The sequence below is a fragment of the Mustela nigripes genome, chromosome 1, assembly GCF_022355385.1.
Source record: "Mustela nigripes isolate SB6536 chromosome 1, MUSNIG.SB6536, whole genome shotgun sequence".
Taxonomy (NCBI): Eukaryota; Metazoa; Chordata; class Mammalia; order Carnivora; family Mustelidae; genus Mustela; species Mustela nigripes.
This window is the reverse complement of record NC_081557.1, coordinates 28185802-28203662: the sequence shown is the minus strand read 5'-3', so window position 1 is coordinate 28203662 and position 17861 is coordinate 28185802. Positions and strand designations below refer to the sequence as shown.

The following is a 17861-nucleotide window of genomic DNA, read 5'->3' as shown; positions in this document are numbered from 1 at the left end:
AACAATGGTCGTGGTAGTTCTCAGGCTTCTGCTTGTTTTACATGTAGTTTGACCATCCAGAATTGGTTTAGAATTCCATTACCATTTGAAGGAATTGTTTAAGGACCTCTATATAAGCCAGAAAAGAGGGGATGTTAATGTTTGTTAACGAGGATTTACATAATACACAGAAAGCAAAATGTAGGAAAACATGCACAGGACTTATACACAATAATTTCTGGAGAGTGAAGGAAGAAAAATTAGGTGGGGCTTTAATAGTAGGTGTAACTTTTTTTTCACAAGGTCTGAAGAAAATTGGACAAAATATTTACATTTCTTTATTCTTAGGTTTGGGCTCAGAGGTGTTTTAACATATTGCTTTTTGGTCTTTTGTTTATGTTTGAAATGTTTCAGAACTATTTTTTTTTAATCCGTATATATATGGTGAAATTTATTTTACTCCTAAACTCGATTTCCTCTGATTCAGTGTATCTCCAGAGATAACCCACATCCCCAGTCTTGTTTGTATCATTCCAGGGATCCTCAGAGCTTGTGTTGTCCAGTATATATAAACACTAGCTACATAAGGCTAAAGCGCATTATAAAATGGCTAGGCTAAATTGGGATAGGCTATTAGTGTAAAACACACAGTGGATTTTAATGATACATTGTAAAAAAAAAAAAGTCAATTGTATCATTAATCCATTACATGTCAAACTAATAATATTTTGAGTATATTGAATTAAACATTTTAGTAAAACTGATTTTATCTGTTTCCTTTTACTTAAAAAAATGTGACTAAGAGGAAATTAAAAATTGGAGAAATTAAATATTTTATCCACTATCATAAAAGTACTTTTTATCAGAGTGAACTCTCACTGACTATAAACTTTCAGATTTTAACAACTATGCTATATTGAATTTTTTTTTTCAAAATACTTAGGCAGATATATTCAGACAGCAAAGGTGTAATGTTTGTATAAGCATAGTTTGAACAACTGACCAAGATTACAGATTCCAACAATATCAAATTCAGAAGGAAACATGGTTTCTTTGGTACAGCATTAGAACATTCTGTGCCTTAATGACCAGGAATTTCACTAGGCCATTGCTTTCCAGCCTGCTATAGGTCAAAATTACCTGCAGAGTGTTTTATGAATGGAGATTTCTAGGCCCAACCCTAGAATCTAGCTTTTTGTTGTTGCTGTTTGGCCTTTTTTTTTTTTAAACACATATTTTTTAATTGAGGTTAAGTAGATAAGAGAATCACAGTTATAATATGCATGGTTTCTTAATTTATAAAACAATATTTTTGTCTTTGAGAAAAGCCTTTTTAAAATTAATGCATATGTGTATGAAATTATGAAATTATGAAAGTTTGGTTAATGAAAATTTTAATCCTTTGCTCTTCTGCAATATTTGTTGATAAAGAGATAATCATTGTATTATGCTTCAAAAACCATGAAAATAAATCGATAAAAGCCATAGGAATGAATTTGAAATGTGCTTAAATAATATTCCATTCATTTTCAGATTAATTTTTTAAAGACTGACATGGAAAGAAAGAGCAAAATGATCCGAGATCTCCAGAATGAGGTAAGATATTTTTCAGGCAAATTCTAAATATAAATCAAAGCATAGATGCAAACCCACTTATAGACTTGCAACAGCTTTTGGAATATTGATCATATGCCAATTTCGCCTTCAGTTATGTACCAATGGAAAGGAATTACAATGTCGAGAATTTCAAAGAGTAGATAATCCCACTTTTATATATTTGATAGTGTTATTAGTTCATACCTCTCTAGTTCATTTTCCTGTTTAATTATACTTTGCTTGTGCTAATATTAAAAAATATTTTTCATTTCATAAATTCATCTGTCTACCCAATGACATTACAGGAGCCGAAGAAGAAGAAGCCTAGCTAGAAATTGACCTCATGCTAGGAAGAGCCAAACTGGAATGAAAAATTTATTTAGGATTATCTTAAAGTAATGTAGAGTTGAACAGAAATAAGCTGGAACAGCTTTCCTTAGAACCTTTAAATTCAAAGAACCCTACAAAATATGTATTGTCTTTGTCTTATTATACGACTACTTTATTTTCTATAATTCCTCTGCCACATTTCTCTTTCCACCTTTTTTGAATGCAGTTAATTAGGACTATGAAACCATGGCTAATTAATGATACATTTTCCTTGACCAGTCTCACTAATTATGTTTATTTTGAATCCCAAGTCAATCACTTTAGAGTTTCCTACTTTCTTTTTCCTTCTCTCATTCCTTCATTTGTCCATACCTTCTTTTTACTTTTTGAGACACTTAAACAATAGATAAACCTCATTATTCACATTATTCCTTAAATGATTTCCACTTTGATATCAAGTTTAAAAAATAGACTTTACAAATGTTTTGGTATCAAACATTCATCATCAGGACTCTGATTATGACATTAAAATGGTCTATCAGATGTGCATGTGCAAAGAATGGAAAGAGATTTTAAACAGCTTTCTGATGACTCTCTTGTAGTTTAATTTTCTTCTAATGGGTTATTCTTCTGAGTGGTATTGTTTTGTTTTGTTTTAGAGTTGGAGAAAGCAGGGATGGGAGGGATAGGTAGAGGAGAGAGACTCAAGATTTCAGCTGTCCCTTGGAGTGGGAAAAATACTCTGACCTTTTAAAAAGCAAATGCAGTGTGGGGCAGAATGCTTTGAGTTACAGCCCTCCGCTTTTCTGCTTATTTTCTCTTCCATGGAACATGCAAGTCAAATCTATTCCTCCACAGTGTATTTCTTGGAACAGAATCACCACAGTAGGAATTAATGGTGGAATGATGCCAGTAAAGTTTTCTTAAAATTGTTTTGGTTTATGTGTAATTTTTTCCTAACATGTTAAGGTTTGAAGCAGTCAGGGGGAAACCTTATTACATTTTAGAGAACTCTTTACAAATCCAAGGGAATAGGAAAATATACAGAAGAACCTCCCTTTAGTGTTGATAGTGGCAGTTAGGTGCCTTCAAAACATTTTTAAAAAATAGCTTTTCAGTGCACCAAGATATCTGACTGAGCTGTAAGTATAGAAGATTCTGTTAGGACTTTCCGCCTGCATTAAAAAAAGAGATTAATGAAAAGTATGCCTTAGGTTTTAATTTTTGTGATAAAGTGCTTTATTAGAAGAAATTCCCTTTAGGATCTTCATCTCAGAGGATGAAATACTAAATCTTAACTGTAAGGCTGCAAATGATTGACTATGGTCTTTGGGAAAAAATGAGAAATATCATATTATGGCTATGTTTTTATTGATATCATCATTATGTTCTTTATGCTATGATTACAAAGTTCCATGGCAAGGGGTCTTTCCCAGTGATTGTCTTCCTGTATATCCTGTGTTTTCAGTGTATAATTTTGTACAATGTTAGATTTCCTACAACGTAAAATTTGATTTTATAATAGATATATCACCAGCTTTCTAGTAGTATCCTGTCGCTCTCGCCAGCAAGAACGACCAGGAGACCTCAGCGAAGCAAGCTTTATTCCTGCGTAGCTGTTGGGATCTCCCTCTCCCCCGCCCGTGCATGTCTATATATACCAAGGTTGCACAACCAATCACTCGCAGCCACATAGATACAAAATCCTAAGTTCCGCCTACTGGCTCGCATCCAGCCGCCATCTTAATGGCGTGTTTACTTTTGGGCACCGAAAAAGTCCTGCGGCGCCCGGGCACCGCCCCCCCCCCCCCGCGGGCCCATCCGGAGCAGCTCCTCACTGTCACCACCCGGGGTGGCGATGGCTTAAGGCAGCCGCAGCTGAGGCAACGAGCAGGCATGGCGGAGCCCAGAAGCATCACCGCGCATGCGCTACAAGCCGCTCGGCACCGACCGTATCCTAATCTGTCTCTGTTTTATTTTATTTTGATTTGTAGGAAGTCTAGTATGGCTACCTTAAATTATTTATTTTCATTATAGAAGTGTAACTGATGTGCAACATTACATTAGTTTCAGCGTGTGACACCGTGATTCTACAATTCTCTACGTTCCTCAGTGTTCAGTGTAATAATTGGTCATCATCCGTCACCACACAACTGTTACAATATTATTGATTACATTCCCTATGCTATATGTTTTATCTCCATGACTTAATTTATTTTGGAACTGGAAGTTTGTACCTCTTACTTGTTTCATCTACTTCATCCTTTCCCCCACGCACCTCCGCTCTGGCAACCACCAGTTTGTTTTCTGTATTTTAGAGTCTGTTTTTGTTTGTTTGTTCATTTGTTTACTTATGTGTTTTTAGATTCTCCATAAATGGAAAATCATATAGTATTTGATTTCTCTGACTTATTTCACTTAGCACAACATGCTCTAGGTCCATCCATGCTGTCACAAATGGTAAGGTCTCATTCCTTTTCATGGCTGAGTAATATTCTATTATATATGTATACCACATCTTCTTTATCCATTCATCTATCAATGGACACTTAGGTTGCTTCCACATCTTGGCTATTGTAGATAATGGTACAATAAACATAGAAGTGCATATATCTTTTCAAATTAGTGTTTTCATTTTCTTTGGGTAAATAATCCACAGTGTAATTATTCGGTCACATGGTAGTTCTAGTTTTGGAACTTTCATACTTCTTCAGTGGCTGTAGCAATTTATATTTCCACCAAAAGTGCCTGTAATTTCTCCTTTCTCCACATCCTCACCAATACTTGTTATTTCTTGTCTTTTTGATACTAGCCATTCTGACAGATATGAGGTGGTATCTCATTGTAGTTTTGTTTTGCATTTTTCTGATGATTAGTGATGTTGAGCATCTTTTTATGTATCATTTGTATTCAAATTATCTGCCAATATTTTTTAATCAAATGGTTTATCTTTTTGGTTTTGAGTTCTATAAGTTCTTTGTGTATTTTGCATATTAATCCCTCATTGGATATATCATTTGGAAATATCTTCTTCCATTCAGTAGGTTACCTTTTTGTTTTCTTGATGGTTTCCTTTGCTGTGTAAAAGCTTTTTATTTCGATGTAGTCCCAGTAGTTTACTTCTGGATTGGTTTCCTTGCCAGAGGAGACATACCCATAAACATGTTGCTAGGGTTGATGTCTAAGAGATTACTACCTATGTTTTTTTTCTAGTTTTTAATTTATTTTTGTGTTTGGTTTAAGAAAGTGGTCCAGTTTTATTCTTTTGCATGTAGCTGTCCAGTTTTCCCAACACTATCTATTGAAAAAACTGTATTTTCCTCATTGTATATTCTTGACTCCTTTGTCATAGATTAATCAACCATATAAAAATGGGTTTATTTCTGGACCCTTTATTCTGTTCCATTGATCTATGTATTGATTTAAATGTGATTTATTTATTTTATTGTTTTTGTGCTGATACCATCCTGTTTTGTTTATTATAGTTTTGTAGTATATCTTAAAATATGGAACTTTAATACTTCCAGCCCTGTTCTTTCTCAAGATTGTTTTGACTATAAAGTTTTTTGTGGTCGCACTATTTTAGGTTATTTGTTCAAGCTTTGTGAAAAAAGCTATTGGTATTTTGATAGGGATTACATTAAACCTGTACATTGCTTTAGGTATTATGGGCATTTTAACAATATTAATTCTTGCAATCCATGAACATGGTAAGTCTTTGCATTCTTTTGTATCATTTCAGTTTCTTTCATCAATGTCTTATAGTGTACTGAGTATAGGTCTTTCACCTTCTTGGTTAAATTAATCCTAGATATTTTATTCTTTTTGATGAAATTATAAATGAGATTGTTTTCTTAATTTCTTTCTTCTGCTTCATTATTGGTGTATGGAAACACAACAGACTTCTGTACTTAGATTTTATATCCTGTGACCTTACTGAATTCACTTAACAGTTTTAGAAATTTTTTTAAATAGAGTCTTTAGGGCTTTCTATATGTAATATTGTGTTATTCTGCAAAGAGTGATAGTTTGGGTTTTTCCTTACCAGTTTGGATGCCTTTTTACTTCTTTTTCTTGTCTGATTGCTGCAGCTAGGACTTCAGGTACTATGTTGAATAAAAGTAGTGAGAATGGACATCATTGCTTGTTTCTGATCTTAGAGGAAGAGATGTCAGTTTTCCACCTTCGAGTATAATACTAGGTGTGGGTTTTTCATTATGGCCTTTATTATGTTGAGTTATTTTCCTGCTAAATGTGCTTTGCTGACGATTTTTAGCATGAATTTATATTATACTTTGTCAAATGATTTTTCTGTGTCTGTTGAGATGAACATATAGCTTTTATCCTTCCTCTTGTTAATGGAACATACTACATTGACTGATTTGTGAGTAATGAACTGCTCTTGCATTCCTGGAATAAATTCCACTCTATTGTGGTAAATGAGATTTTAATGAGTTTTTGAATTGTGTTTGCTAATATTTTTAAAAGATTTTATTTATTTGTTTGTCAGAGACAGAGAGAGCGCACAAGCAGGGGGTGCAGCAGGCAGAGGGAGAAGCAGGCTTCCCACAGAGCAAGGAACCCAATGTGAGACTCAATCCCAGAATCCTAGGACCATGGCCTGAGCTGGAGGCAGATTCCTTAATGAACTGAGCCACCCAGGTGTCCCTGTTTGCTAATATTTTGTTGAGGATTTTTATATCTGTGTTCTTCAGAGATATTGGCTTATAGCTTTTTTTTTTTTGGTAGTGTCTTTATCTGATTTTGACAGTAATGTTGGCCTTGTAGAGTGAATTTGGAAGTTTCCCTTCCTCTTCTGTTTTATCTAATATCTTAAGAAGAATAGGTATTGACTCTCTTGAAAAAAAAATATGTGATACAGACCTCATAAAATGAGTAGGGAAGAAGCTCCTCTTATTCTCTTACCTAGAAAACTTTGTTTAACATCTGGGTCATTGCTTTCATAAATATCTGCTGGATTTCGCTGGTCAATGCTTGTCAGCCCACTGTGTGGTGGTTGTATTGTCGTTTGGTGGGAAGTATATCTCTTGGAGATTTAATTTCTTTAAATAAATTTATTTTAGACAGATTAAAAATATATATATATGTGAGTATATATATACTCATATATATATATATATATATAGTAGTATTCATCTGTGAAGCATTTGGTCCTGGACTACATGTGTTTCCTACATGTTTGTTCATGATTTTTTGATTATCTGGTTTTGATATCTCATATCCATTTTTGGCATTCAATTGCTTATTTTATATTTGGTTATTATGTGGCTGGAACAAATATAAAAATTTGCACCAAAAAATAAAACAAAGAAACAAAAAAACTCAGCCTCCTTTTTCTTACTTATATATATATGATAACTTCATTATCATGTGATATAACCAATCTCATGGACTCCAAAGCTTAAAGTCTCTTTGACTTTGTACTTCTCAAACACCCTCTCTCCTCTCTTCTAATTTTCTTTAAAATTATTCATTTTACCCCCTAGAATAAAATAAGTTTATCTATAATTTTCTTAGACATAAAAAATGCTCAAGGTATGCATAGGATAGTAGATAGGTGTTGAAATATTAGACAAATTAGACATTGTGACAACTGTCTTTGATTAGTCAAATCTCCCTAATAAAATGTGTGATTTTGATAATGTCCAGGACTTTTTAAAGGAATACATAGTTGGTAATACTTAATTTAGATTGTTGTGAAAACATAGTCTGTCATCAGATTATGGAGATAAATGGGAAGGAAGAGAGTGAAAAAAACAAAAGGGTAGGAGGGAAGTAGGCTGAAAATGCCCATCCTCCCCACAACTAATTTTTATGATGTTTTTTGTAAGATAGATTCTGATGATTGATTATTTTCCCGAGACTCATTCAGGATGGTCCAGAGTAAGGATAAAATAAATAATCACACTAATAATAATAATAATAATAACAACAACAAGATGAATAACATAAAAGTAGGCCTCCCTCTGCCCAGGGATAGAGATCAGAAATTCGTCAACGCTACTCTGTATCAGTGGCAGGCATTCCCTCTCACCATTAGCTCCATTTTTTTTTTTTTCTTTTTAGTCTCTCAATTCTTTTGCTCATCTACTTATTGCATGGCTTGTATAGTTTAACCTGACTCTGAAATACTAATGCAACTCCTCTAGCTTTTACTAATAACTGACTTGATCTCTTTTTATGTTTGGTTTTATTGTTCTTGTTATAAGTGCTGGCAGAAAACTCTTGTCACAGGTCAAGTTACTGACCAGTCTGTAGATTTCCCAGTAATTACAAGGATCCATTGACATTTCCAGGATTATGAGGAATAGAACATGTGTTTTTAGATGCAGTGTATCAGTTGCTGTTCTCAGCTGTGACAAAAAGAATTCTCTGATGAGAAGAAAAGGATTTATTAGGTCATATAGAGATCACAGAAAGTTGTTAGGAGAACTGGAGAGAGAGCTTGTAGACTGAGCTTCAGGAATAATCACAATACACCCCAGAGCTGGTTGTCTTAAGGCAAAGGCTACCTCTGCCATCAGCAGGAAGCTGCCAGCCAGTTTGATGCCCCCATCCCTGCAGGCTCTGGTATCATACAACCCTATCCCTTGAGCATTAGACAATGGATAACATCTGTCCTGTTTTCTCATGTAACTAATTTCTGTATCTACATAGATATCGTAGAAATCATATCTGATTAGCAAAGACTAAGTTATGTTATCCCTGGAGCTATAATGAACTTTAAAAATAGAGGGGATTTGTTTGTTTTATTTCTAATTTGTTTGCTTTAGTTTTTCCTCAGAGATACAGGTTTAACACTATGGATAACATTCACATTGTGGAAGCAGCTTTCCAAAATTTGGTAGCCTGTGTATTAACAACTTTTCTTAATAAAGGTTTAAAGTCCATGATAACCAGCTTTAGTAAATGGCAGACCATCACAAGGGTTCTGAATACTTACTGTAAGTACCAATGATAGACTATTCAGTTATGCATGTGTGTATGTGACAATATCTTTTGTGTATAAATGGCATCTTACCTATCCTTATAATGTGACTTTAACTTTGCTTTTCTCTGGATTATTTCCTCAGTTAGATGCTGACTTTTGGAGTTAGAATCCTACCATTTCTAAAATACCGTAATTCACATTTTTGGCATACAAAAGGAACATAGGGCCAGGACTCTGTGCAGTGAGAATAAGTTAAGATCACACTTTGGTCTGTTCTTAGCACCAGAAAGTTAAATGAGTTGAGTAAACAATGGACAATACCTTAATTTTGGAAATTGAAGTTGCTTTCCCTAATTTGCTATTCTTTACAGTAGAGATGCTTAGAGAACCCATAAAATGGAAAGATTGGTATCAGAGATTCTCTGACCACCCTGAAATTATAAGGTAACAAAAAAAGTATAGTACATATGTGTATTTTTCAGAGGAGAGGGTTTCGATTCTCAGAGGGAGTTTGTGGCTGAGACAAAAATAGTAAAGGTCAGTAACTACTGCTCTAGAGAAATCTCTAGTAAATTTTAAGAAGAAAACCCATTTTGGTTCAACTCTATGACTGTAAATCTCTGTAAAATATATTATTCCATCTTCCTGCCTCAGTAAACACATTCAAGTGAAGCTGATGGGTTATTTCATAATGTGACAGCATCCTTCAGGGTCATCATTCTGAAAGCGGGCCCTCATGGCTGTCTGCAGATGGATAGGTGTGAAGTTTGAGTCCAATATATTCTGAGTCCAGGACATGCCTGAGTTGTTTTTAAGTAATTCCATTAGAGTCTTTCACTTGAATCCTGCTGGTTTGCCTTTTTTAAGTGCTTAGTTCTGTGGCTCGTTGTGTACCCAGTCGGTAAAGTTTTCCCATCTACATTAAGTCCTAGGGCTCCCATAATAAAGGACCACCTACTGGCTGGCTTAAAACAACAAAAGTTTACTCTTTCACGCTTCTTAAGGCCAGAAGTCTAAAATCAAAGTGCCAGCAGAGCAGTGTTCCTTTTGAAGATTATAAGGAATAATCCTGCCTTGCCTCTTTCTAGTTTACAGTGCCTCCAGGCGATCCTTGACATTCTTTGGCTTCTCAAGAATCTCACCTTCTTGTCTTCATATGGTCTTCTCGATGATGTGCATTCTCTCCTCTTCTTGTACAGACACCAGTTACTGAATTTAGGACCCACCCTAGTCCAGTATAACTTGTGTGTTTTGTTTTGTTTTGTTTTTTAAAGATTTTATTTATTTATTTGACAGACAGAGACCACAAGTAGGCAGAGAAACAGGCAGAGAGAGAGGAGGAAGCAGGCTCCCTGCTGAGCAGAGAGACCCATGCGGGGCTCGATCCCAGGACCCTGAGATCATGACCTGAGCCAAAGGCAGAGGCTTTAAGCCACTGAGCCACCCAGGTGCCCCTATAACTTGGTTTTTACTTAATTATATGTGCAAAGATCCTATTTCCAAATAAGGTCACATTCTGAGGTTCTAGGTGAAATGAATTTGATACTTTTCAAACCAATCCACCATCAATGGCTTAGGTAAATTTCTTAGGCATTAAAAAAAAAAAAAAAGAAGAAGAAGAAAAGAAAAAAGAAACAGGGCAAGGAGGGAACATTTTATTAGGTGCGAGTCTTGGGCATTTTTTGACAGGGAAAGAGCTAACATTTTATTACATAAAGATCTGTCAATAGAAGTACTCTAATATTGCTTATTTAGAAGCACATATGAGATTTATTTATATATTCATTTCTGGAATAAATATCTTAATTCCTAACATTGTCCCAACATTGTGCTGGATTTTTAAAGGATATAAATATTACCAATGTAAGTCATACAAAATAATATTTGTTCAACAAGGAGCATACAGAACAGAATTTAAGAGGCACCTGGGAGGCTCAGTCAGCTAAGTGTCTGACTCTTGATTTTGGCTCCGGTCATGGTCCCACCGTCCTCAGGCTCTGTGCTCAGCTTGGAGGCTGCTTGAGCTTGAGATTCTCTCTCATCCTTTGCCCCTTCCCACTCATGCTTTCTCTCTCCCCACCTCTCTCTCAAAATAAATAAATAAGATCTTAAAAAAAAATTAATAATATCATTTTTGCATATAAGACACAACAATTATGAAAATTACATGAATAATCATAATAAACAGATTGAAATAATATTTTTTTCTAAAGATTTTATTTATTTATTTGACAGAGAGAGATCACAAGTAGGCAGAGAGGCAGGCAGAGGGAGAGGGGGAGGCAGGCTCCCTGCTGAGCAGAGAGCCCGATGTGGGACTCGATCCCAGGACCCTGGGATCATGACCTGAGCTGAAGGCAGAGACTGAATGCACTGAGCCACCCAGGTGCCCCGAAATAATAATTTTTTCAATACAATACTGTAAGGGTGCAGATGAGGGCAATACCCTCATTGAATGCTTTATTGGGGAGGTGACTTTTGAGAGAAAGGAAAGGATTCAAATTTATAGCTATTCACGATCAAGAAAGTAAACATTAAAAAAAAAAAAAGCTTGATATTGGGGCTCTTGTTGGCTCAGTCATTAAGTGTCTGCCTTCAGCTCAGATCCCAGGGTCTTGGTTTTGAGCCCCGCATCAGGTTCCCTGCTCAGCGGGAAGCTAGCTTCTCCCTCTCTCCCTTCCCCTGCACATGCATGCTTTCTCTCTAATAAATAAATAAATATTTTTAAAAAGAAAGATTATTAGCTATTTATTGGCGTGAAAAAAGCAGTTAATTTATGCTTGTAGCTGAGTCAAATTTCAGGCCAGCTTACTTGCAAATCACATATGTGTTTTTAGCATCCAGATCAATACTGTAGGTATGTGTCACAGGAAGACATTGGGGCAGCCAATCTAATAAAGCCAAAGCATAATACACGGAAAAATAAATCTGAAAATTTCCTCAGATACAAGTACATCAGTGATCTTTCTGCTTTGCAAGGACATATAATTCTTACTCAGCATTTCAGAGGTAAGCCAAAAGTACTGCCTTATGGGAGATTACAATCTACCTTAAATTTTATTTTATTTACTGTTAAAATCAATTAATTCTGCCAAGTTCTAATTTGCTGCATCAGAATGTTGGCTATATGCCTATATCTAAAATTGTATGCAATTTTAGAAATGTTTCTCAGTTGAAATTGTGTGACTTGTGCCCGTGGAAGGAACTGGGTCACTGTTTCTGTTTTCTGATAGGGGAATAGCTGATGTTCTCTGTCATGCTTCAAGTAAGGCAGAAAGTTTGATTTCTTAATTTCATTTTTTATAAATAAACATTATGTTTTTTATATACCTCAGAATATTAATTTTGTAAATGAAGAAACAATGCATGTAAGACATTTAGCACATATTTAGCTCTTCACATTTGGAAACTTCACATGTGGAAATTATCAATTATAATTATCATTATAATTGCTATCACTGGGTTCTGAAGTAAAATTAGTTCATCAGTAAGTAATGCTATGCACCAATAAGTATTTGCTTACAAAATGGTTCTAAGCATACAACTCTGTATTTCTCTTAAATAAAAACACCAAAGTCAGATATTACTCTACTTCTCTAATTTTTGGATAGTCTCATTCCATCTCTCAAAATATCTCTCTCCATATGGCAGATGAGAAGGCCAAGAACCATGTGATTAACATCCTACCAGTTTAGAAACAATAGCCAAATGAGACAGTCCTTTCAGTCTGTACCAGCAGAAAAATTCCAGAGAAGATTCTGAATTACTCACGTGCCTGGGACACTCACCATGGCCAAGGGGAGGGGTGCTTTATTTGGCTGTGAATGAGTCACATTTCTGCCCTATTGAAAACAGATGGATTTTCTACAGGGAAGAAAAGTTCATTGCAAAAGAGTGAGTAGATATTAGACTCATACAATGTATCCAGAAAGCCACTGAATACATCTATCACTCCCTGTTATCCTCACTCATTTTCTTACTATCCCTCAGATCAGAGCCTGTAAGTAATTTTATTCATTTCAGGTCCCAAGTCATGCACGATATATTTGCATCACCATATTTTTGTTAGCAATGCTCCCTTGCAAATAATTCCACCCTCATTCCAAACATATTAAGTATCTTCACTCTTCTCATTTTATATTTACTTGCTACATTCAAATTTTCAGTAAAAATGGCACTAGGGAAACATTAGTCCTATAACACCAGGTAAATGATCATCTCTATCTCTGTGCCTGGAAGGAAACGGTAGGAACTGCTTTGTTTTTAATTGCCAGAGATACATTATTATGTTGTATTTGCTACTCTGCCCCTCCTTCTCTCCATTATCACATCCTTTGTGCATCAAGGATCCAACATCATTCCTGGAACCTCTGTGCCTACCCAGCCTTTATGTCCAAACTTGAAATGGGGTTTATCCCTTCTATGACAACTTAACATGTTAAGTAGTCTTTACTCAAGGACATAGACTGGGATATCCAAGGGCGAGGAAGCTACAACTAGTCAGAGGTGTGAGAAAAGGAAATGTGTGAGGGGAATCCATTTAAAGAAATTGGAGAAGGGGTGCCTGGGTGGCTCGGTGGGTTAAGGCCTCTGCCTTCGGCTCAGGTCATGATCCTGGGGACCTGGGATCGAGCCCCGCATGGGTCTCTCTGCTCAGCAGGGAGCCTGCTTCCTCCTCTCTCTCTGCCTACTTGTGAACTCTGTCTGTCAGATAAATAAATAAAATCTTAAAAAAAAAAAAAAACAAAAAAGAAAAGAAATTGGAGAAGATGGAATGATTGACAAGGAGAAGAAATAAATCTAAGTAATGACTTAAAAATTATTAATATACACATAATATCCCAGTTAATACATAATGGAAATGCATATGACATGAGATTGTAAGTTTTGTGTTAGTCTTATCTTCAGAATTACTACATGGGATAGCTATGCCTCTGAGAACTTTTAAAAAATCAGAAAAACTCACTTAAATTTTAAACTCTGAACACAATGGGATCAGGTTCTTTATTCTCTTAATAATTTGGATATGTAAAAACTAATTATAAGAATTATTCCTTGGGGGAAAAGTGGTATGGTAAATGACTATTTTCTGAGATCATCATTATATAGCTTCATTTTAAAAAATAATGGTGTGTCCAAAATAGACCATTGTTTTAACAGCAAAATAACAAATTTATTTGTATTGCATCTGAATCAAAAGTATAAAGCTACAATTTAAGACAATATATAGCTTTGTTCTAAAATCCATGAGTAATAGAAAAATCTCTGACCCCTCCTCTTGATTTTTGTTTTCTTTATAACAGCTAACATTTCTTGCATTATATTACATAATTCATTGATTTACTTGTTCATGATCATTCTCTACTTTCTTTCTTTCTTTTTTTTTTTTTTTTTTTTGTAAAAACACTTGATGTGTTGGGAATGCAAAATGGTAGCCATTTTAGAAGACAGTTTGGCAGCTTCTCACAAAATCAAACATACTCCTACATATATATGATCCAACTATCACTTCCCTGATATTTATCAAAAGAATTGAAAACTTACATCAACATAAAAACTTATACATGGATGTTTATAGTAGGTTTATTCAAAACACCAAAACCTGGACACAACCTTCCTTTGACAGATTGATCTATTCATATACTGACATAATCCAGACAGTGGAATATTACTCAGCACTACATGAACTTTCAAGCTGTGAAAAGACACAAAGGAAATGTAAGCACATATTACTAAATGAAAGAAGCCAGTCTGAACAGGATACATGCTATATGATTCCAACTGTATGGCATTTTGGAAAAGGCAAAATTATGGATACAGTGAAAAGACCAGTGGCTATTAGACCAGGAGTTAGAGAGGAGAACAGAGATGAACAGGCAGAGCACAGAAGATCACTAAGCATAGAATGCTCTGCATGATACTGTTACGGATACATTTTTTTACACATTTTTCCACCCATAAAATTTATAACACAAGAGTGAACCCTAATGTAAATTATCAACTTTGAGTCATAATGATGTATCAGTGTAGGTTCTGCAGTTGTAACAAAGGTGCCACTCTGGTGGGGAGAGACTATGTACAAGTGGAACCTTCCTCTAGTTTTGGTGTGAAATTAAAACTGCTCTGAAAAATAAAGTCTGTAAACACACACACACACACACACACACACACACACTTCATGTAACCTATCTTTTTAACAAATTTTATGTGCACAGTACAGTATTTTTTTTTAATTTTATTTTTTCAGTGTTCCAAAATTCATTGTTTATGCACCACACCCAGTGCTCCACAGTACTGTATTATTAACTAAATGCATGTTTGTTTTTTAATATAAGATATAAGAACAAGGGGGCGCCTGGGTGGCTCAGTGGGTTAAGCCGCTGCCTTCGGCTCAGGTCATGATCTCAGGGTCCTGGGATCGAGTCCCACATTGGGCTCTCTGCTCGGCGGGGAGCCTGCTTCCCTCTCTCTCTCTCTCTCTCTGCCAGCCTCTCTACCTACCTGTGATCTCTCTCTGTCAAATAAATAAATAAAATCTATAAAAAAAAAGAATGATTTAAAAAAAAAAGATATAAGAACAGGAACATTATCTTTGTTTAACATTAGATCCTCTGTATATTTGATGAACCATAATAAGAATTTGATAGGTTATTTGTTGAGTGAATAATTAATATTGCTTATGTAGCTTCTACTTATATAAATTATATAGGATGGGTCACTGTCCATAATTCGTAGGAATGAAAGTCTCTGAAATTATGAGAAGTATCCCTTAAGTCAAACTTGTGATGACTTTGAAAATCATACAGAATCAGAAAACCTCATATTGATTAGAAATCACTCAAACTTGCTCCCTTGTCTTTTACGTGTGGGGCTGCAACGCAAGGTATCGTACTTTGATTACCGACACGCTGCACCAAAAGAGAGAACAAAAGCATGAAAGTTAGAAATCACCAAGGAAAAAAAGAGAGGAAGGGAAGGGAGAAGGGAGGAAGGAAGCAATAAGAAAAATACTTCTCTTGGGCTTGTTACTGAGTGAAGTTTCCACCAGCATCTCAAACTCAACTGTGTTGCTTTGAAGAAGTCACGACTTTCTTGAGGGTTATTGGTTAAAGTAAGGGATTTGGATCAAGTGATTCCCACAGTTCCTTAAATTCCAGCTTCAGGATTCTAAGTTTGTAAGTTCTTATTCTGTAGAAACAACACAAAGCTCGGAGTTAACAATGTTTAACTATTAAAGTCAAGATAAATTCCAAGAGGATGGCTATTAATATTTCAAACAAATACCTAAGGGACTATAAACTGTCTTTGGGTTTGCTTAGAGCTTCTCAATATTCTAGGAGTGTTTTTAAAAAGTTGAATGTCAGACTAGGCTGGGCTCTAATACATGTCATAAAGAAGTACAACATGCATAGTTATCTGGTGATCTACCAAGATTATTTTTATTTTTATCATTTTTATTTTTTATTAACATATAATGTATTATTTGTTTCAGGGGTACAGGTCTGAATCTTTAGCCTTACACAATTCATAGCACTCACCATAGCACATACCCTCCCCAATGTCCATCATCCAGCCATCCCTCCATCCCTCCAGCAGCCCTCTTGTTTCCTGAGATTAAGAGTCTCTATGATTTAAAGCTTTCTTCTTTCAATCTATATTTGAGGTGGGAAAATATCATTTTTTTAAAAAGTTGATTAAAAACATTATGTTAGAGTTTATTTCTAGTGAGTGTGCAAATTCACAGAGTGTTAGAAATATTTTGAGACAATTGCTTAGGCAATTACAAATTATTCTCCCCTTCAGACATATAGAAAACATGAATGCTTAGAAGCGCAAATGTAGGTGTCATGGATAATAAGAAAGTTGCCAAGTTGAAATAGAGACAGAAAAAATATACCAGCTTCAAATCACATCTTAAACACGATTTGTGATACTGTGTTCTAATTATTTAACTAAACACACCATATTACCCCTACCTCAAGTTGTTATGAGGGTCAAATAAAATAATAGTATGAGAACAGCTAGCATTGTGCCCCTCCCTGTTCTTCCTAAAAATGTTACCTATTAATATATGGCTGTTCACAAACCAAACATATGATATAGTCTTTAATCAGTTTTTATGTGGAAAATACAGGTAGTAGGCGGAAACATGGCCCAAAGATAGTAGGTCCTAATCCCTGAAAACCGTACATGTTACCTTATAAAGAAGAGTCTTTGCACGTGTGGTTAAGTTATGGATCTTAAGATGGTGAGCTTATCATAATTTATTCTAAATGTATTCACATGTGTCCTTACTTGACATACATGTAGAGAGGTGGTTGTGTGAGGACAAACTAGTGAGAGATCTGAATATGCTGGCTTTGAAGATTGGAAAGATGCAGCCATCAGTCAATGAAGGCCAGCAGCCATGAGAGACTGGAAGAGGCAAGGAACACACTCTCTCCTCTGGAAGGAGCTCAACTCGACAGACACCATAATTTTGGCCCGTTGACTTTGTTGTTGGGAGGGAGGTGGTATCTTTCATTTTTTTAATTTCAGTTTTAAATGCAAGTATAATTACAGTGTCCTCTTACTTTCAGGCATACAGTATAATAATTCAGCAACTTTATAACATTTCTCAGTGCTCAACAATTAACTCTTAATCCCCATAATGTACTTCATCCCCCACCGCCTGCCACCAGTCTTCTGGCGACTACTAGTTTTTTCCCTGTATTTAAGAGTCTGGGTTATTTGTTTTTCTTTTGTTTTTGGTCTCTTTTGTTTTGTTGTTTTGTTTCTAAAATTGCACATATGATTGAAATCACATGGCATTTGTGTTTCTCTATCGACTTATTTCACTTAGCATTATACCCTGTAGGTGCATCCATGTTGTTACAAATGGCAAGATTTCATTCTTTTTTAATGGCTGAGTAAGAGTCTATTGTAGATATACCCCATTTCCTTTATCTATTCAAATACGGATGGACTTTTGGGTTGCTTCCATATCTTGTCAGCCCTGCTGACG

The 17861-nt window shown here is 35.3% G+C and overlaps 1 protein-coding gene across 1 annotated transcript in view; it reads left to right on the top strand.

Annotated features, from left to right (window-relative positions):
• LUZP2 (leucine zipper protein 2) overlaps positions 1-17861 on the top strand; it is a 472878-nt gene that overhangs the window by 229944 nt on the left and 225073 nt on the right. Inside the window, exon 5 of the mRNA XM_059406926.1 lies at positions 1513-1575. Within this exon, the coding sequence (XP_059262909.1) occupies positions 1513-1575 (63 nt within the window). The remainder of the gene's footprint in view (positions 1-1512; positions 1576-17861) is intronic.